Consider the following 19,996-nt stretch of genomic DNA (forward strand, 5'->3'; position numbering starts at 1 on the left):
GAGTAACTCAACTAGTTAACTACCTAGTTAGTATACACCACCTACTACGGACGGAGTAACATCCCATCATTCAGTCTAAGATCGTCTATACTTGGCATAGTGATTGTTGGATGTATACTCTCATTTCTTTATGGATTTGTCACTATCTTATCACCCGGTATACGATAGCTCTTCGACCACTAATCATCGTCAACTATTGGATCCCCATCAGTAGGCAAATGTCTCCTATGCAATATCTTAATCTCTTCTTTCGATAGCTCCAACTTAAACATCTCCAAGATCTCCTTAATCCTACTCGGCGTGACCAATTTGAAAGAGGCTCACATTCCTATACAACACTCGCGCGATATATAAGAATACCATTTCGTAAAAAGGATAACATTCCACAATCCCCAGCTAGCTATAATCGATGTTCCATTGACTACACATTTCTCTATCTGAAGGTAATAAGCATATTGTCGGGCTATAAGAACAAACAACATTAGTATTTCCAAGTAGTGCAGTTCCTACGGTTTAAGATGTACACTGGTTGGAAGGCGCCCCCCAGATAACAAGTCAATGACTAGACCACAACCGCACTTAAGCGTCCAGACCGATCTATGACAGCCCGTGGTTTGCCATGTATTCGTGGACCTACTCTCCTCTGCACGCATGTCGAACCACTGTAATTAAGTGACCAACCCGGGGCCGGGGGTTCTGGACACTATTTGCCTTTAATTCAACTCTGCTGTGGAAGCTTTCTTCGTGGACCCACTGCTCCTAATTAGTACGATGTCAGCACATGATAATAAATAACTCCAATTTCCCCAGTTTACTTTCTCCGTCGAATCATTTGTACACTTCGCGGAGGAAGAGGAAAACTCCGGATGATCGACTGATTATGTAATAACACGTGCCTCGGACTTAAACGCAGTTATTTCGTTACTTAATCTTCGTTGCTTCAGTTAACACTTGAATAGCGACAACTTTCTCTTCCGCCATGTTGAGCCCTCCCGCCTTGCGCGCGAGGCTCTTCCGGCCGTCAACGCATCTACTCCTGCGATCCTTTCGTTCGGTCTCCTCGGCAGCACCCCCATTGATCCGCATCAAAGACGCTACTTTCTATCAACGCTATCCTACTCCCGAAGAGATCGCTAACGTCAACCCCCTTAACCCTCCCCTCTTCCCCAATCTGAATTTCGTCCTCCCATCATACGGAACCGAACCTTCAAAAGACAAACCCGACGGATCGCCGCAGAATTGGGCTGTGATCGGCTCCTCCGGTCGAACACAACTTCTCGATATCCTTCGCGGTCGATACATCTGTCTCCCCCCTAACGCTTGCTCCTACCCTTACCTCTTGACGGACGAGATACTTAACAAGGATCCTCAGTTGCGATATACGGGAAAAGCCATCCAGTATATTGGTTTCAGCGGCGAGGGGTCTGAGGCCATTGGGGGCACCCGCGGGGCCTATCTAAGTGCCCGCTATGAGAGTCTCCGGGAGGAAACCGATTGGACAGTCCGCCAATATCTCAAGGGCCAGACATCGCTGAATCCTTTGGAAGAAGATCAGGAAGGAACTGTAAAGGACCAACAGCTGTTAGAACGGATCATTGTCGATTTGCGTCTGGGACCGCTGCTGGATATGCCCATCGCAAACCTAAGTAATGGACAGACACGGCGGACTCGTATTGCGAAGGCCCTCCTTAGTAAACCAGAACTTCTATTGCTGGACGATCCTTTTAGTAAGTTTCTTCTTTCTCGTCCGTAGTTAACTTCGACTGATTTTATCCCAGTGGGTCTTGACCCAGCTACCACTCGTAGCATCTCCGGCCTACTTCAGCGCCTCGCGGCTAAGTCTGATCCTCGATTAATCCTCGCACTGCGGCCACAGGATCCCCTCCCAGACTGGATCACGCACACAATGATCTTGGGCAATTCGAACCATGTCTTACACCAAGGCCCTCGGTCCAACCTGGAAAAGGTATTTGAGATATGGAGATCTGCGCTTGGGGGCAAAAAGACCGATTCCTACTCAGACGAAGACAAGGCCATCTACCAAAAAGCTAGAGACGCAATTGATGCCGGCCATCTGGACCGTCAGCTTCTGTGGGACCTACGCTTACTCTCCTCTAAGGCCAGTCAGGTGGGCCTGGTAGCTCCCCGAGGTGGCGAGGCTCTTATCGAGATGGACGGCGTGCGCGTACAATACGGTGAAAAGGTAATCCTTGGAAGTTGGATGCAGACGGTCAACAATGAAGAGAGGGAAGGCCTTCATTGGACCGTCCGTCGCGGCCAACGTTGGGTGATACTTGGAGCCAACGGCTCCGGTAAGACCACCTTACTTTCCCTCATTACGTCCGACCACCCCCAAGCGTATGCCCTTCCCATAAAGCTCTTCGGGCGTTCACGTTTGCCGGAACCTGGCAAACCCGGAATCTCGATCTTCGAGCTCCAATCCCGACTCGGCCACTCGTCTCCAGAGATCCACGCTTTCTTCCCACGACAACTCACCGTCCGCCAAGCCGTCGAGTCAGCCTTTGCGGAGACTTTCCTAACAAAGCCTAAACTTAATCATGAGCGGGATCTCGATGTTAGCGCCGCCCTCCGTTTCTTTAAAGCCGAACTGGACCCTGACGCGGCGGTTACTACCCGTGAGAAGCCCCCGCGCGTCACCATCGAGTCGAAGGAACTCTTCCCGCGGTTAGGGCAACAAAAGGGTGGTGCAATCTACACACCGACCGACTATGACGTGGAATATGCCGACAGCGTACGCTTCGGGGAGTTAGACACGGAGCAGCAACGCTTGGTGCTCTTCATCCGCGCGTTGATTCATAAACCGGACATCGTGATCCTCGACGAGGCTTTCTCTGGCATGGCAGCACACACCCGGGATAAATGCATCCACTTCCTCGAGGCAGGCGAACACTCGCGTAACCGTGTCTCCACGGTCACGCGCCGCACCACACTTAAGGAGACCTGGCTCAAAGGCTTTAACGTTAATGAATCTACAATCCGCCACCACGGACTATCTGACAACCAGGCACTCATCATGATCAGCCATAACCGCGAAGAAATCCCTGACTCAGTTCGCTACTATATGCGGCTGCCGTCGGAGAATATCGATGACGCCAGTGAGCCGTTGGACTTCCGGTTCGGTGTGCTTAAATACGAGAGTACTATGAACCATCCGGACATCTGGGATGTGGCCTGGTCGCCCCCGTCGGAATTCAAGAAACATGCCCGAAAGTCGTGGAGGAGGAAGGATATGACAGAATCCGAGCATAACGATCAGGACGAGGAGGTTTATGACTGGTACTCGTTCTAGCTAGCGCCTTTTACTGTATATATGATCTGTGGTGCTCTGGAGCTCTAGATATAGTATCTTCATAGATATGCTATTTTGTTACGTGACCATGTAGACTTCCACCAATAGCGTGTACGGAGGGAGTAGTAGTAGGGCTATTAGAACCCTAATAAATCGGCGGTCTCGATGTCTATTTTCCAACTGGTTATGCATCATGTTGGCGGGTTGGGCGTATCAAAACTTGACCAGTTTCCCTCGCAGGGTAAAGAGAACCTGTATCGAAACTATCACTCAGAATAGAAAATAGTCATGGCGCCAATCGGCTGCTTTGTAGGACGATGTCAGCGTGGTTTTATAATATCTGACACTACAAAAATTACGACGCAATTACGGTAGCACAACTTTGGTCCGTTGATAAACTAAGATAACCTGAGAACCACTTCCTCACATCATAATTTGGGACTTTTACACGATACTGCTGATTCTACAAGTATCACTCGCAATGATAGCAGTAACTCCCGATGACAATCAGCTCCAGCTGGGTCCTTCGTACAATATAGCGGGGAAGATGTATTGGAACAATCAGTAGACGATCATCTTGCATGACTTCTAAGTAAATAACAGGATACATATCTTCACATTCGGAATTTCTTCCTCTATGGTGAATCAACAGACACCCGCTGCCTCAATATTATATATGAATCGTAACCCTTCTCTAAAGAGCCAATTCCATCATCTTAGCAAAGTTAGGTGTACCTAGACCGGTGACTGGATCCCAACCCTCCGTAGCGTTCCAGCTTGCGAAGGGCACGACGGGGCTACCATTAGGTGATCCTCCAAACCGGTCACGGCCATCACAGCCCTTACTACCGCCTTTGACGATATCGTTAAGAGCCCCTCGACCCAAACCGTACAGCCATGGGTTCAAGAAACCCATGACAGGCTTACCGGCACGCAGCCGTGCGTCATTAAGTAGAGAGATGATAGCGGAGAACGCAGGAGCTGCGCAGGAAGTACCATCCAGCCGACCCATAACTCCTTTGTCGAAGATCGCGTAGCTCTCTCCCTGGGCTGCAACATCAGGGAACGCACGGCCGCCTTTATTATAAAGGCCGGAAAAGTTGTCACCAATCGTGTGTAGATACGCGCTGACGGCCTCCTCTTGGTAAGCTGGACGTTCCCACATGTCGGAGAAGCCGCCCGAAGAAAAGTACACAGCCTGCTCAGGGTGGGTCTTCGAGGTCGCGCCCACAGATGTGACCCATGGGCAGGTCGCGGGAAACTGGGGATTGAAATGAGTCTTGTTGCGGCCGTCGTTGGTCTGGCATGCAGAACCAACGCCGGAGTCGCCCGAGGAGAAGACCACAGAAACACCACGAGAACCCAGTTGACCTAATAGGTTGCATACGGACTTGGCGTAACCCTTGGGAATAGTCTATAGATAGATTAGACTGATTCTCAGCAGTAAAGGGCCACGTGAATTATACCTGTTCGTCCTCGCCATACGAGGTTGAGATGACCTGGGGAAGTTCCTCGTTGGGCAGTTTCAAAATGTTCTGGAGAAACTCGAGGTAAGGCTCGTTGCTATTCTCATTGGGGTTGGGCTCACTGAGATCTGGAATCAGTTTACCACGGCCGGCGGTGATATACTCCGTAATCGGGAGAGGAGAGCTTAGACCCATGATGGTTTGTAGGTCCAAGTTTGCCTCGCCGCTATCCGCGCCCGAGCTCTGGTCGTTAACGCCCCCATTGAAGAGTACGACGGAGAAGTTCTGGCCCTTAGCATACGGCGCGAGCTGGTTCTGGAACTTAACCATATCGTCATAGCGAGCATATTCTTCTAGGTAACTGGCGAAGCCAATCTTGCTGCCATGTTTGGGATCTGCCATATAGTCGCCCACCTTATAAAGATCCTTCAGACACTTCGGGGTGATGACTGAGTCGCAGCTGGTGCTGTTACTAGCTGTTGCCATGGCCGAAAGGATACGGCCATCCGCGTGGCCGGTACTGGTGTGGTGGGTAGCGCGGTCGGGACGAAGCTGTCCGAATCGTGTTGTCGGCTGGATCATGTCGATGTGGCCAGCAATAGCTTCCGGAATAGAGTATTTCAGAGTGCGTAAACGAGTGATATGTCTCACATCGTTCTCATACCAGTCAAACTGCGTCTCGAGCAAAGCGTTGGCGTACTTGACGGTGGTACGAAAGTTGATCCAGTCGGCATCGACCTCATAATCCGTAATGCCAGCGGCCTTCAGCCATTCCTGGACAGTGTTGACCGTCGTCTCGCTCGGGAGGAGCATGCGTTTCATCTCATCGTGCTCGCGGAAGTGCTTCCCGTAGTTCTCATGGCCGGGAGTAGACATATCCATCAGGGCCTGCTCGAACCCTTCAACATCATGCTGTTTTAGGGCGATCTTAAGGCTAATGGGGTAGTCGGGCTGGGCAGCGTGGGAGTAATGCCATCCTATGATAGTCAGTGGGAGGCACAAACACAGTCTCTTTCGAGCCTCTCCTTACCCTGTGGTACTGAAGATAGCTTCTCAAACACCTCTCCTGCCACAGACAAGGTGAGCAATGAAATCATAGCCAGGGACAGAGCCCCGTGGTTTATGAGAGAGGGCAGCATGATAAATGGTCTGCCCAGTTGAGTAAAAGTCGGGGCCGAGAAAACAAATACAAGGAGGAGACCAAGGGCGGGGAAGGGATGGATAGGAATGATTAAATATGATCTCCACCGTACGTCGCGTGATGGGCGATAGGAAACATGCCTTGCTCCGTAGCTATCTCAATCCTTGACTGATGTGCATGCTTCCTCCCAGTAAATTAACAGGACGGAGCACCTGCGGGTTCCCAATGCTTGAACGAGGCATTATTGGATCTGATCTGGAGAAGCCTGCTGGACAGTTACATCGGGCGCAGGGGTATTTTGGTTGTCTAACCCATCACAGACAAGCATTAAGGCGATCGTCAGGAGAAGATCCACTTCGGATAGATAGTGCTAATCCCTGGTGTTGGTGACACGACCAGCAGTTTACGCAGTACGGCACCAGCCGACAGTGATTACGGTGTTAGGGGTTTTAGTATTTCCCCTCTCCTCCAATGGGAACCGCCGGGCCTAGTGGAAACTACTGCGTACTTCTTACAACTAACCTGATAGCCTACCGATGATAGGAGCTTAACGAAAGCGAAGCCTCGGTTATAGTAATACTTGCATCGAGCTAGCGTACGTCGTACGCCGTAGGCCGTTCTTCATAGGGTGGAATGGGAAAGAGGCCTTCTTATCGACATCGTAGACACTACGCCATAGCTCCGTCGGATGCCCGGCCAGTTTTTTATTGAAATTTTGATTTCTCGCCCCTTCTTATGCGACGGACTAGCCCCTTACCTGCATTGGTTACACCAGGAATCTATTTTGCGAGGCTAATTAGACGAAAACCGACGCCAAGAGCTGCTTTTGACGGGTGCTCCGTATATTCATACTTTCATCGTACTCCGTACTCGCAGAGGACAAGGGAAGGGACTTCGTAATAGGCTGGATCAGGAATTGTTTGCTACTGAATATTGAATTGTGGATTGGAATGTGGTGACGGTATGGTGATCTCCCTGCTTGGCATCCCTTTACCACCAAAATTACGTAGACACAAACACGCGATGGTCTCCCTCGCTGCCATACAGGATTGGCAGCCGTGACGGGACCGTTCACCGCGTGCCAACGGGTTGGACCCACGAAGGATTTAGAAACGACCGCACGTCCTTCGGGTCTACGCATTCTGCAAGATGACCCGCGCAGTAGCCAGCGATCAAAAAGCGAGCCGTCGTATCTCATGGGTCAGATCCCCATTTCCCTGGAGCAGGAACGGACGCGACCAAAAAAAAAAAAAAAAGAAACCAAAGCAACTTTAGATGGGATTTCTAAGGAATTCTTTGCCTACATGGCCAAAATAAGGATGAGTTGTGGACTCGTCTGCTAAGACACATGGAGGTACCGCGGAACAGACTTCGTGATCTATGCCACACGGTGGAGCGCGAGAGGGATGAACTTTTGGTGACTCAACCTTAAAAGAATCTTCTGCTTGGATGAGCCCAGAAAAGAAACCAGGAATTGATGAAAGAGTGAAACCAATATGCACTACCACTCATGTGGCAGATGACCCACAGTCTCCATGTCAAATCGGTGCGCAGTGTTGCATACGGAGTAGAGACTAAGCTCCGCATACGCAGTAACTAAGCTTCCTAACCAAACAACCCCCCAACCCAAACTCTTCGAGAAGGATCCCACGTTTGATAAGTGACTTGTTGCCAGCTACTGCGTACAGGCTAACGCGGGTCACTTCTCCACGGCCGGATTACCTACGCAAGGCGATAGCAAAGGCAGCCTTCCATGATCGCTATTTTCGCTTCAACGCAGACCCCAGAAGTTTACTATCGACTTTAGTCGCGACGCCACGAAGGCAGTCGTCAACTCGACGGCTACCGCGAGAATATGTTTGAAACCCTAAACGACCAATGAAGGTGCAAGTGATAATGGTCTATCTTAACGAAACCCGCGGTATTGATTAAGCTGGGGTGGTGTCGAGAATTGCGGTGTTAACTCAACCTCCCTTTATTGCAGTTTCAACACACATATATATGAATATGGTATAGATATTGCACTTTCAGCATAGACCTGACTAAGAATAACCTACATCATGTGTCTTAGAGTACCTCGATACTACGACTTACAACATCAGAGTATACTGCGTTTTATAACAGTGAAAAACAAGGTTGTAGAATGATTTAATTGGATAAAGGACAGGGTAAGACAATAAATAGCAAGAGAGGGTATCAAATACCTAAAAAAAAAAAAAAAAAACCTCCTAACACGACCTAGATATCACTAGTAGCCATAATGTTGAACTCAAGGAAGCATAAGTAGTCAATTCTTGATAGAAAGCGACCATGACCAATGGAAGAATAGGCAGGAAATGGGAAGAGAGGGGGGATCTACTGACCCGTGAGTCGCCTCCAATTATTCCGAGACATCATGGTAAACCGTCGTCGCAATGGCTAGCAGCAGTGAGATAACCTGGGTCTTCCGTAGCACTAGCGTAGCCGCCTCCGATATCAGACATAGATGCCTCTATGCCATCTTCGACGTACCCATTTCCGACGGAGAAGTGCTTGTTGAGGCACTGGCGCAGCTGAAGATACAGCTCCTTTTCGATTGCCTGGCGGAAGAGCTTCTTGTTGTTGAGCGGAGCTTGCATAGTAATAATCATACCTCCGGTAAGCTTAACCTTATCACAGGGAGTAGTCCAGATAGAGTGCTTCTTCCGGTTTAATTCGCGAATGGCGGTGCTATATATCTCGTTAGGAGTCTTAGGGGGGCCCTTCAGCACGTAGCCAGCGAGGGGAAAGTGGACAAACCAAGTGAAGGTTGTCAGCTTGTGGTCTTCAAGTTGGAGATAAGGAAGACACATTCTGGTAGGTTATTTGGTTTGGTTGGTTGATAGAGATTTGATTGTGCGCGTGGTTGGATGCTTGGATTGGGGACAGATATCTCGGAATAGGAACTTAAAGAGTCGTTGCTGATGACGAAGCTATCATTTCAGCGACGATGATGGGGTATTTATGTCCAGATACAAAAGATTTGGTGTCCGTTAAGGCATATCCCAGTCCTGCGTGGTATAAATGATGATGATTGTTTGACAATGGATTGTTATGGAGAGTCCCATTATCGATGAGTACCATTAACAAAGGTGCTTTCGCAGAAGGCGTAATGCATTGTCTCATTTTTCAAAGAATGGTATTCATATATATTATGCATTTATACAAAGGCCTACTTTGTATACCTACCATGGAACTTCCCTGTCATGGACAGAAACAAGGACCGTGTCTTACTCTTTCACCACACTTGTCATCTTTTAATCGAATTGTTGAAATAATTTAAACTCTTTGAGTAAATCAGGTATAATTAGAGACTCCTAAAGCTATCTGTTTACTTTTTACCCCATTGGCAGTTTCCTTGAATGTTGTAAACCCCTATAGATTTTTATCATGGAAGACGCCATGTGCGAGAGCGGTTGACCAATACCTGGTATACTAAGCACTTAGTATGAGTACTCTGATTCGCCTACATCAGAAAGTAAGTTCCCCCAGTTTCCAAGTAGGAATTCACTTTGCAAGACTTCTAACTGCAATTAGCGTAGAGTTACAACTGCTATCGTGAGAAACTGGTCCCAGCCAGAACTTCTCCGATAGCTGTATATATCGTCCAATCACATAGCTTCATAGGCCATATTGGCCTGACAGCCTTGAAAAAATACTGACTTGAGTGTCCAGCATACATCAGAACGTACTAGTACTCGTCCTACCAGCATATACCCAGTAATAACATCCCATAAAACGGAAATAGCTAGACGTCTCTTCAACGCATAAAACAGCAACAAAATATCATTCACGCGATATACAAAAAACCTTCCCTGGGGGAGATTGCTAACAATCTACGGGCCTCGGCACAACAACCTCGCAGGGTTGGGCCACGGACCAGATGAAGCAACTGTCTTCCGCTGGTCCTCGCCAAAGGGGTTCTTGATGTTCTTTACTGCAAGAATCTTGCGTGGCCGTTATGGATTCGACAGTTACAGCGTAGACACGCTCCAGGACGTGGTTGTCGAAAGGTTAACTCGCGCGTTTCCGTGGCGACGGAGGATCGTCAAGAAGACGATCTTGGTTTCAACAACCACACAACTATGGAGATCTTTGAAGAGCAGAATCAATCGATGGCGGTTGTCGCCGCGAGAAACTGGACTTTTTGGCATCGAAAGAGGCCGAACTGGGCGCGTTGTCGTGAATGCACGATGACTAATGCCCCGCATCAAAACAAGCAAGCGATAGCGCTATCGATAAACATGGCACAACATCTCTCCACCACCACGAATTTTGGTCTCTCCGTTACCCGTGCCAAAGCATCTTGGCTCTGATATTCTCACAAACACCTCGATTATCCCCATGGTTTAGGTCAGCTGTTCTAGAAATTTATGCCAACTTAGCCCGCCAACGTCGATACGCCCGCCGCCGTTGGTGTCGCTACTTACAGTGTCTCGCCACTTATTGAAGCCCACGGTCCTTGCTTGATCATCAACATGGCGAAAGAAAGCGAGAATCCTTTGAATCCTACCACCCCTCGGAAGCCGAGCGAGCACCCTCACCGATCTCTCCCAAGTCAGCCGGAATTCGGAAAGCCTTCTCCTATCCGCCCAGTGCATCACTACAGTCAACGGCCCAACAATCCGTTCAACATCCCCAAACCTAATCGGGCCCGGCCGGAACACCACCGACCTCCTCCACAGGCTCAACCGCAGGGACCAGCTCCGCATAAAGCTCCCCAGCAGAGCTACCGCCCTCCGGCTACTCCCGGTGCTGCCATATCCACTCCTCGTCGCAATGAGCCCTACGATCCCTTCAAGCCCGTTCGACCGTCAGCCTACAATAACAATCGGTTCTCGCGACCCGTTGACGATGATGTTGTTGAAATCCGGCGTCCGGAGAACGTGACCTTCACCACTCCGCGCGCCCCGAAAACGTTTTACACCTCGAAGCCCTCCGCAATCAAGATGAACAATGCGTCCAAGAACCTCAAGAATTTCGTGGATCTGACTGGAGAGGGCGGTTTCACCCCGAGTTCTCGAGGTCGTAACCCAGGGTTTGGCTCCATGGATGTGAATGGCTATGTGGACACGGCGAAGGCGAACGAAAACATCAAGGCCCTTTTGGAAGGGGCTTTCGAAGATGAAGATGAAAAGCAGCAGCCCAAATCAAAATCAAAGAACAAGAAGAAGAAGAGAAAGGATAGGAAAGCTAAGAAACCGCAAGATGACGACAAGGGAAAGAAGGAAAGCTCGGATGTCGATGATCTGGCTGCTCAGTTGCAAGGCGTCACTGTTAATGAGTCTGTTGTGGATGGCAGGGCGAACGACAAGGATGACAAAATAACGCCCGTTGGTCAAATAACAGATAAGAAAAACGTCAACGAAAGCACGGACGAAGACACGGAATGTCCCGAAAATACTCGAGTGGGGTCTGAAAATGAAGATGCCAATGAGGGAGCGGAAGAAGATGAAGATGATGATGACGATGACGACGACGATGGTACTGTTGAAGGACTTAAGGTCAATCTACTCCCTCATCAACGTCAAGGTGTCAACTGGATGCGCGAGAAGGAAGTAGGACAAAGCAAGAACAAAGGAGTGGTTCCACGCGGCGGCATCCTGGCAGATGATATGGGTCTTGGGAAAACAGTCCAAGCCATTGCCCTGATGCTTACGAATCGGAAGCGCGCCGACGGCCTTAGGCGACCAATTATACCGGACGATGATGACGATGATGATGATGATGACAGCGATGACGAAGACAAGAACAGCTCGAAGCTGCCTCCTGGGTTGAGCAAGTCCACTCTGGTTGTTGCTCCATTGGCCCTTATCAAGCAGTGGGAATCTGAGATCCTTGCCAAAGTCGAACCGTCTCATAAACTCCGTGTGTGTGTCTATCATGGTACTACTCGGACAAGAGCGACAGACCGTCTGGATGATTACGACGTCGTGATCACAACATATGGCACTCTGACTTCTGAACATGGCGCTAATGAGAAGACCAATAAGACGTCTGGTCTCTTTTCTGTCTACTGGTACCGGATTATTCTTGATGAGGCACATACCATCAAAAACCGAAATGCGAAGGCAACACAATCTGCTTATGCATTGGATGCAGAATACCGCTGGTGTCTTTCTGGCACCCCCATGCAGAACAACCTTGATGAGTTGCAAAGCTTGATCAAATTCCTTCGCATTAAGCCCTTCAATGATCTTGCTGCCTGGAAAGACCAGATCACAAAGCCTTTGGCCAACGGCCGCGGAGGACTTGCTATTGAGCGTCTGCAGATCGTTCTCAAAGCGTTCATGAAACGGCGCACTAAAGATGTATTGAAGCTCAATGCAGACCTTAAACCTGGTGAGGAAGGTGCTGAAAGGGGAAAGGAGAAGTCCTCAGGCTTCCAAATCACCAAGCGAGAGGTCATTAAGGTCTCGGCCGAGTTTATGCCTGGAGAAATGAATTTCTACAAGCGCCTTGAGCAACGTACGGAGAACAGCCTCGAGAAGATGATGGGTGGTTCTAAAGTCGATTATGCTGGCGCTTTGGTTTTGCTGTTGCGTCTTCGCCAATCTTGCAACCATCCCGATCTGGTGAAGAGTGATCTTGCCAAGGATAAAGACGTACTGCTTCAAAATGGCGCTTCCGGGAGTCAGCCCGCGCCTGGAAAACCAGATGACCTAGACAATATGGCAGACCTTTTTGGGGCACTTAGTGTGGTATCCAAGAAATGCGATATTTGTCAGATCGAATTGAGCAGCGATGAAGCCAAGAGCGGGGCTAGTCGATGCCGGGAATGTGAAGAGAATCTTAACATGAGTCTTATGGGAACAAAGAACGACAAGAAAAAGAGCTGCTACCAGGACGTTGTTGATCTTACAGGATCCCCGTCTGATAGTTTCTCAAAAACCCGAGAAGACCGTGCCCGTCGAAACAAAAGGGTCGTCCTGGATAGTGACGACGAAGGAGAGGACGGAGAGTGGATTGTACCCCAAGACCAGCGACAGATTCCTCATCTTGGAACGCCTGGCGGCTCAGACGATGAAAATGCTGAAGGGGGTGGTGAATGGCTCAACTCGGACGATTCGGAGACCGATGAAGAAGAAGGACCTGAATCGCCTACACGGAATAGAGCCATTGCTAGGAAGGCAGACCAGTACGATTCAGAGGATGATATATACCTCAATCCTGGTGATGGTGACAACGATATTCTCCCGTCTACAAAGATTCGCCATTTGATGAAGATCCTACGACGAGAGTCAGCGGATTACAAGTTCATCGTCTTCTCCGTCTTCACCTCAATGCTCGACAAAATCGAACCTTTTCTAAAACGGGCTGGAATCGGGTTTGCACGGTACGATGGCGGAATGCGAAACGACCTCCGCGAAGCCAGCTTAAACAAATTACGAAACAACAGTGGGACTAGAGTTCTCCTTTGTAGTCTGCGGGCTGGTGCGTTGGGACTGAACCTGACCGCCGCCAGCCGGGTTGTCATTTTAGAACCATTCTGGAATCCTGTAAGTCTCCTCCCTCTATTACGGCTTAATTTGGCTCTCACTGAAGCTAATCCACGCATTAGTTTGTTGAAGAGCAGGCGATTGACCGGGTCCATCGGTTAAACCAGACCCTGGACGTCAAAATCTACAAATTGATTATCAAAGATACCGTCGAAGAGCGTATTTTGGCTCTTCAAGACCGTAAACGAGAGCTTGCGAATGTCACTATTGAAGGCAAGACAGCAGCGGCGAAACTCACCATGAAGGACATGATGGCACTCTTCGGCCGGGACGCAGAGACACGGTATACGGGTGAGCGGGCAAACCTCGATCTTGCCCAGACGACCCGACTATTGAGTTCTACAAGTGATACGGCCACATCTGAATCCAAGTACGGTGATCAAGGCTTGCAGGGGTCATATTCTAGCACCCGTGACACTAGCAGACAGCAGACCAAACGGGTCGCTCAGCCGGAGGACTCCGTGTACGGCAGGCGTTGGTAGATGTTAGCGTTCACTGGTGGTGGTTATTGATTTACGAAGTCTCCGACTAGATATAACACGGATGATCAGCCCATGGATGGGATTTTGTTAGATTTGGGCATTTGTAATGGCTAGGGGCCTAGATGAATATGTACACATCGAACAAGTCTCTCTAGACCAGTGCTGCGAATTCTGTTCATTGTCCATCCTCGCGTATATGATGTCGTGGGCAGCGCAACATCGACTATATTAGTATCGTAGCTCGTATGACATTTTAACACCAAACCATAGCAACCCACCTCTGTTGCCATCAGTCATGACTGGAATAAGATGTCACGGATTTGAGTGTAAATGATTAATTCGAAGAATCCCGGGTAAGCAAAGTAACGGGAGAAAGTCGATAAGGACCCCTAGAGGTATCTCCTAATACCCATCCTCCGATGTGACAGACACGTAGATAGCTATATACAAACGAAGAGAATACAAAGTGATCGAGCTGAATCCGCTGGTCCTCCAACCAAGCATACCTACCACTCAGGGAGCCACACAGTAGATCGCTTAGGGAGTCATCCAACATTTTAGGTATCTGAACGCCCTGGTAGACTGAATGGGATCACAGCGTCTACCGTAGTCTTTCCCTATTCTATAAATAACTGAAAACTCTAGGGCTGAGGTAGCTGAGTCGTGCGTACCAGACCCCAGTTTCTGTAACACGGACCTTAACATGGTCCATACCCACTCCTACAACCGGGGTCAAGTAAATCGACCAGCAACCGGTTTCAGTGGTATTGATATCGCATGGTGATGCGGTTCACCTGCCGGTGCATGTCCTCCGGCCGCTCAAACACCCGCCAGACATGGTGCGGGACGTCCTTAAAAGCATGTTCGAATCGCTCACGGGAATTATGCTCTTCCAAATGGGGCACATCGGTGACCTTGCGGATCCAGATCGCCTGGATCCAGCCCGGGTATCGCTTGTAGATCTCTGCGTACGTCTCCGGGTCCTTTTGTGTTGAGTCGCCGATACACAGGACTCGACGGTGCGGAAACCAGTGCCGGATCTTCTTGATACGGCTCACTTTATACTCCATCGTGTGGACAGTGAATGACCTGACTAGCTCGCTGATGTCCATCCACGACGAGTCCCGCAGCACCAGCGTGCCCGGCAGATAATGATCGTGGATGAAGCGTCGCAGGAATGGGTACAGGTTATACGGCGACGCAGACAGGTAGAACCATATGGGGTGCAGCTCTCGCTGGATGTGCCCGTACAGCCTGGGCATCCCCGCGATGGGACGCGGCTCATCGACGAACGTGGTACGAAGGATGCCCGTTGACTCCGACGTCTTGGTGTACTTGATGGTGTCATCGATGTCGGAGATAACCAGCCAGCCGTCAGGTCCAGCGAAGACCGTCTCCATCGAGACCTCATCTGACCATCCACGCAGGTACGAACGTACCACAGTGCCGTCGGTGATGTGCCGGTTCCCCGTGTTAATGACCTGGCTGCTGATGCCGTTGCTGTCGGTTGGGCCTAACTGGTGAATGAGTGTGGTGTGGTTCGGTAGCGGTACTTCGAGCATCATCAGCTGTCCGGGGACCGTCTGCCACAGGAGAGGCCGCAGACGCTCTGCGATCCGATGGCGGGTGTTACGCTCTGTGCCGACTTCCCCGTCCAATCCGACGAGATCGGCAATCGTCGCGACCAGCTTGCTTATGTCCTTTCGGCTGTCTTTCTCGAACACACAGGCAACCACCTCCGCGTACCACGCCCTTGCTCCACCCGGAGACCGCCGGTTTGCCCGTAGGTAAGCGGTATTATCGAAAAGCCATACTGTGTGCTGCTGATCGTTAACCGCCCGCAGTGAACGAGGCCTCCAGAGGAACGAGGCAAATTGTTGAACGATTGAATCGCGCCCCCGGGGCCGGCCGCTGAGACGGAGAAGCTTCTGGATAGCCGGATTCTCCTTCGCTCGTATACTGGAGGTGGTTCTTGTAGTTATCTGCCTAGGCGCATCGATGTCGTCCATTTTTTCTCAGTGCGCAGAGGATATTGAGAGGTGATAGTTATTCTTGTAGTATGTAAGTTCCAGGGCCAGATCCATAATATACAGGGAATACATGCAGGACTCGAGGTATAAAGCTCATTAAAGCAGTTACTCCCAGCCTATACTTATAGGAGCAGACGAGCTCCCAAGAAAAGACCGCCCGCCTGATATGCATCGTATTGCCCTCATAGCCACAAGGCAGTGATCGGTTGATGGTGTCTGGCCGGTGACGCGACCTGAGTCATCCCCCCGGCAAAAGAAAGAGTCAGGAGAACGGTGGGGGGCGATAAGGCTGAAGCCTTCTGTCAGAATCGCCTATGATCCTCTTGTCTACCGGTGATCCATTCCCCCGCGTGGTTAGGGCTTGTCTGCTTGGCATCTGATCAGCCTGGTGTTGCTTGTGACTGGCAGTCCCACAGCCCGATAGGGCACCTGACCCCTGTGGTTGGTGCTGCAGGAACAGGGATCCGAGGGAGGGTTGCCTAAGTAAAAAAAAAAAATCCCTTGATGTGTGACTAGTCGTATCGCAGAAACATTCGTTACGGCTTTTAATTGTCATAGTACATGTCACCCGTCGCTTCGGCGCGCTGACCACGGTCCGCGAAAACGACGCGTTATATGTTGCAGAACCATAAAACGCCAGCTCGAGGATAACAAATTCATCGACTGCTTTACAGTCCGGCCCCAGACCTTATCCGAGGAGATGAAGAAGCCCTTGAGTAAAGGGTGTGCCATTGGAGCGCGTAGGGTCAACAAAGTGCTGAGCTCGTGAAGAAGCTCTTGCTGCAGCTCCCAACTTGGTTGCAGGCCCATTACACAGTCACGGTAATGGACATGCTAAGATCCGTCAAACCTTTCGCCGATACCCATCATCTAGCCTGCCCCCCAGGCAAACCGACACAGACACACAGGCCAACGCATTAATCGGCCTACCTACATTTATATCTTCCCCTCACCCTTGAGCCCATTATATAAGGCCCACGCTGCGAGTGTCTTCCCGTCCCGCCCTGCTTCTCTCCATAAGTCCTTCAACGGAACGAGTTTCAACGTGATCTTTTCTCCATGCTGCCGAAGACCGGTCAGTCGCCCCTGCAGCGCTTCTATGTCGCTACGCGGCATCCGCTTCTGACACAGAAACAGCGGGATGAACTCATCACTGCCGCCGGCGGACGGATACACCGCATCCTGCAACATCTCCTCGTTACCTGACCTTGGCGCGGCCGACTGCATAACAAGGGACGTCATATCGATTAACTCCTCTTGGGATATCGTCAAGCCCGTCTCCTCCTGGATCTCCTTTGCGGCGCCTCCGGCAAAAGAGCCACTGTCATCGAGCATACCGGCGGGGATTTCGGCGAATGCGAGCGAGCCCGCTGGAATACGCGGCTGGATGGTTAAAACGGCGCATTTCTCTTCCTCCACGGAAAGGGGCACATCGTCAGGTTGGAGTATGAGCTATCAAACGCCATGGGGTTGATATTAGTAGCTTGATCTCCAGTTCGGTTGGTAGGGTAGTCGCCTACTAGCATTCCGACACTCCCGCCACGTAAGAAGACGCTGCCGGGAAGCGATTCCCCGCTCCCGTTAGACACATCTGCGCGGAGCTTGACAAATCCTAGTCGTCCGCCTGTGAAATAGTCGACGGATTGGACTTGGATTTTCCGCAAGACGTAGGGGTCAGCGTGGAATTCATGGGACGCAAGTTGTTGTCGTTGTAGGGAGTGTTGGAGGGTAGAGAGCCAGGCCTTGAAGGCCGGAAAGTGAAGAAGTGTCTCTTTCGCCAGGTCAGGCGGACATTCTACTAGGGGACTTGGGTGAGTGTCACTCGGGATCGTGAAACTGGACATGCCCATCGTCATTGTGGTTGAGCCAGGATTTAGGATTGATGGCTGAAGACGCCGCAAGAACCGACTAGGCCGAGGCCACATAAATTCACAGTATCCGGTCCAGCATCAAAGGGACGTTGAGGCATACAGAGAGGCACGAGGAAAGCCAAACTGTGCAGCCAAATGTTGAAATGCCGATGACGTCGCTGGCCCTCTTATCTAAGCAGGAACTGGGGATGTCAATGTCACATGACTATACTCACGGGACTGGTTGAATTGTGGTTGCGCCAATAGCTTGCCGCATTACGATCGCACTCCGATAGCGTCAGATTTCCCCGTACCAACGACTTTCTCTGCTCTCAGCGTCTCCTCCAGCCGCCTCCATTTAGAATGGCTTCGAAATCAAGGTGGGCGGATGAGGACCCAGAGACAGAGGCCATCGTCGCTCAGCAGAAGCGCGAGAAGGAAGAGAAACGACGCGCCAAGGCCGAGAAGCAACGCCAGCTAGAAGCTCAAAAGCAGCAACAACAGGAGATCGCTGCGAATGGAGAATCCAGCGCACCACCCAAGAAACGTCGACGCCTCTCCACCGACCAATCGACTAATGAACAGACCACGGTCGACCTCCAGGATAGAAACACGCGCAACGTGCTCCGTTTCCCTGTGTCCGAATGGGGCCCTTGTCGCCATGTGGACAACTTCGAGCGACTGAATCATATTGAAGAAGGCTCGTACGGATGGGTCAGCCGCGCCAAGGATATAACGACCGGCGAGGTTGTCGCGCTCAAAAAGCTTAAGATGGAAAACTCGCCGGATGGGTTTCCTGTGACGGGCCTACGCGAAATTCAAACCCTTCTCGAAGCCCGCCATACCAACATCGTATTCCTGCGTGAGATCGTAATGGGAAACAAAATGGATGAGTACGCTATGTTCCCTTTTCTACCCTATAGCACACGCCCATGCCCAATCTTCGCAATTACCCTGCGATGAATAGTTCAGATATAGTACATTAACAAGCATCGTCCAACGACGAAACGAACAGGGTTTTCCTCGTGATGGACTTTCTCGAACACGACCTCAAAACACTCCTCGACGATATACGCGAACCCTTCCTCCCCTCTGAGATCAAAACCCTACTCTCTCAAGTCCTCTCGGGCCTAGACTTCCTCCACTCGCAATGGATCATGCACCGCGATCTAAAAACATCCAATCTGCTCATGAACAACCGCGGTGAGATCAAGATTGCCGACTTTGGCATGGCCCGTTACTACGGCGACCCGCCGCCTAAATTAACGCAGCTAGTCGTCACGCTGTGGTATCGGTCTCCGGAGTTGCTGCTGGGTGCTGACAAGTACGGCACCGAGATCGACATGTGGAGTATTGGATGTATATTCGGGGAGTTGTTAACCAAAGAACCGCTCTTCCAAGGCAAGAATGAAGTTGATCAGGTATCAAAGGTATGATATAATTGCTGCAATATATTAGTTACGAAGGCTAATGTGTTCAGATCTTCGCCTTAACCGGCCCTCCGACCCCCCAGATATGGCCCGGATTCCGCTCGTTACCCAACGCTAAATCACTGCGTCTACCTTCAACATCGCCCGCACCTTCTAGCAACCCGCCTCTTCTCCCCCGTGCGAAATTCCCGTTCTTGACCAATAACGGCCTCCATCTTCTATCCTCGCTACTAGCCCTGAACCCTAGCTCTCGGCCGTCTGCGAAGGAATGTTTATCTCATTCATACTTTCGCGAGGATCCGCGTCCCAAGCCCAAGGAGATGTTCCCTACCTTCCCGTCAAAGGCAGGAATGGAAAAGCGTCGCCGACGAGAGACGCCGGAAGCACCGAAGCGGGGCCAGGAAGCTCCCAAGCTTGACTTTGCTAGCGTATTCGGCGGGCAAACCAGTGGCGATACTAGCGAGGGAGCTGGGTTTACGCTTCGTCTAGGTTGACTATATTCGCGATGTTTATATAGAATCTGAGATATCCATGACTATACGCAAATATAGTCAACGGCGATGAATGTACTATATGGACTGCAGTCCGAATAACCAGGGAATCTTTAAAAAACTTCCGACAAGATGAATGTTAGAATGCTATCGCCGCAGTAGATGAGAACGAGGAGAGTGCTGGTGGAACTTAGATGGGATTTCCACTCTCGATCGTGACGCTGACATCGTTTTGAAATTCAAAGACTGACGGGCAGTACATAATGAGCCGTTGGCCAC

At 50.4% G+C, this 19,996-nt stretch overlaps 7 protein-coding genes across 7 annotated transcripts; 3 read left to right on the top strand and 4 right to left on the bottom strand.

Moving 5' to 3' along the window:
* The first annotated feature begins 855 nt into the window (after positions 1-855).
* BDV59DRAFT_180271 (putative ABC transporter) lies at positions 856-3,397 on the top strand. Its single transcript, XM_073690032.1, has 2 exons — positions 856-1,727; positions 1,779-3,397. Exons 1-2 carry the CDS (start codon positions 980-982, stop codon positions 3,308-3,310), a joined length of 2,280 nt encoding a protein of 759 aa, XP_073546956.1. The 5' UTR covers positions 856-979; the 3' UTR covers positions 3,311-3,397.
* Positions 3,398-3,579: 182 nt separating this feature from the next.
* BDV59DRAFT_180272 (S53 family peptidase) lies at positions 3,580-6,183 on the bottom strand. The gene is made up of 3 exons (XM_073690033.1): positions 5,807-6,183; positions 4,777-5,753; positions 3,580-4,724 (listed from the first exon to the last, which is right to left on the bottom strand). The coding sequence occupies exons 1-3, from the start codon at positions 5,913-5,915 to the stop codon at positions 4,005-4,007; spliced, it is 1,806 nt and encodes a 601-aa protein (XP_073546957.1). The 5' UTR covers positions 5,916-6,183; the 3' UTR covers positions 3,580-4,004.
* Positions 6,184-8,310: 2,127 nt separating this feature from the next.
* BDV59DRAFT_202720 (uncharacterized protein) lies at positions 8,311-8,748 on the bottom strand (the record flags this gene model as incomplete). Its single annotated transcript, XM_073694108.1, has 1 exon — positions 8,311-8,748. One exon carries the CDS (start codon positions 8,746-8,748, stop codon positions 8,311-8,313), a length of 438 nt encoding a protein of 145 aa, XP_073546958.1.
* Positions 8,749-10,202: 1,454 nt separating this feature from the next.
* Positions 10,203-14,174, top strand: BDV59DRAFT_54523 (putative SNF2 family helicase/ATPase). The gene is made up of 2 exons (XM_073696592.1): positions 10,203-13,434; positions 13,497-14,174. Exons 1-2 carry the CDS (start codon positions 10,414-10,416, stop codon positions 13,914-13,916), a joined length of 3,441 nt encoding a protein of 1,146 aa, XP_073546959.1. The 5' UTR covers positions 10,203-10,413; the 3' UTR covers positions 13,917-14,174.
* Positions 14,175-14,561: 387 nt separating this feature from the next.
* Positions 14,562-16,525, bottom strand: BDV59DRAFT_180275 (phosphatidate phosphatase App1 family protein). Its single transcript, XM_073690034.1, has one exon. It carries the CDS (start codon positions 15,923-15,925, stop codon positions 14,675-14,677), a length of 1,251 nt encoding a protein of 416 aa, XP_073546960.1. The 5' UTR covers positions 15,926-16,525; the 3' UTR covers positions 14,562-14,674.
* BDV59DRAFT_180277 (putative NUDIX family hydrolase) lies at positions 16,421-18,050 on the bottom strand. The gene is made up of 2 exons (XM_073690035.1): positions 17,467-18,050; positions 16,421-17,398 (listed from the first exon to the last, which is right to left on the bottom strand). The coding sequence occupies exons 1-2, from the start codon at positions 17,869-17,871 to the stop codon at positions 16,883-16,885; spliced, it is 921 nt and encodes a 306-aa protein (XP_073546961.1). The 5' UTR covers positions 17,872-18,050; the 3' UTR covers positions 16,421-16,882.
* A 31-nt stretch (positions 18,051-18,081) lies between these two features.
* BDV59DRAFT_180278 (kinase-like domain-containing protein) lies at positions 18,082-19,941 on the top strand. The gene is made up of 2 exons (XM_073690036.1): positions 18,082-18,689; positions 18,812-19,941. The coding sequence occupies exons 1-2, from the start codon at positions 18,160-18,162 to the stop codon at positions 19,230-19,232; spliced, it is 951 nt and encodes a 316-aa protein (XP_073546962.1). The 5' UTR covers positions 18,082-18,159; the 3' UTR covers positions 19,233-19,941.
* Positions 19,942-19,996: the final 55 nt, after the last annotated feature.

The sequence above is a fragment of the Aspergillus ambiguus genome (genome assembly GCF_047715705.1).
Source record: "Aspergillus ambiguus strain CBS 117.58 unplaced genomic scaffold BDV59scaffold_20, whole genome shotgun sequence".
NCBI classification, from domain to species: Eukaryota; Fungi; Ascomycota; class Eurotiomycetes; order Eurotiales; family Aspergillaceae; genus Aspergillus; species Aspergillus ambiguus.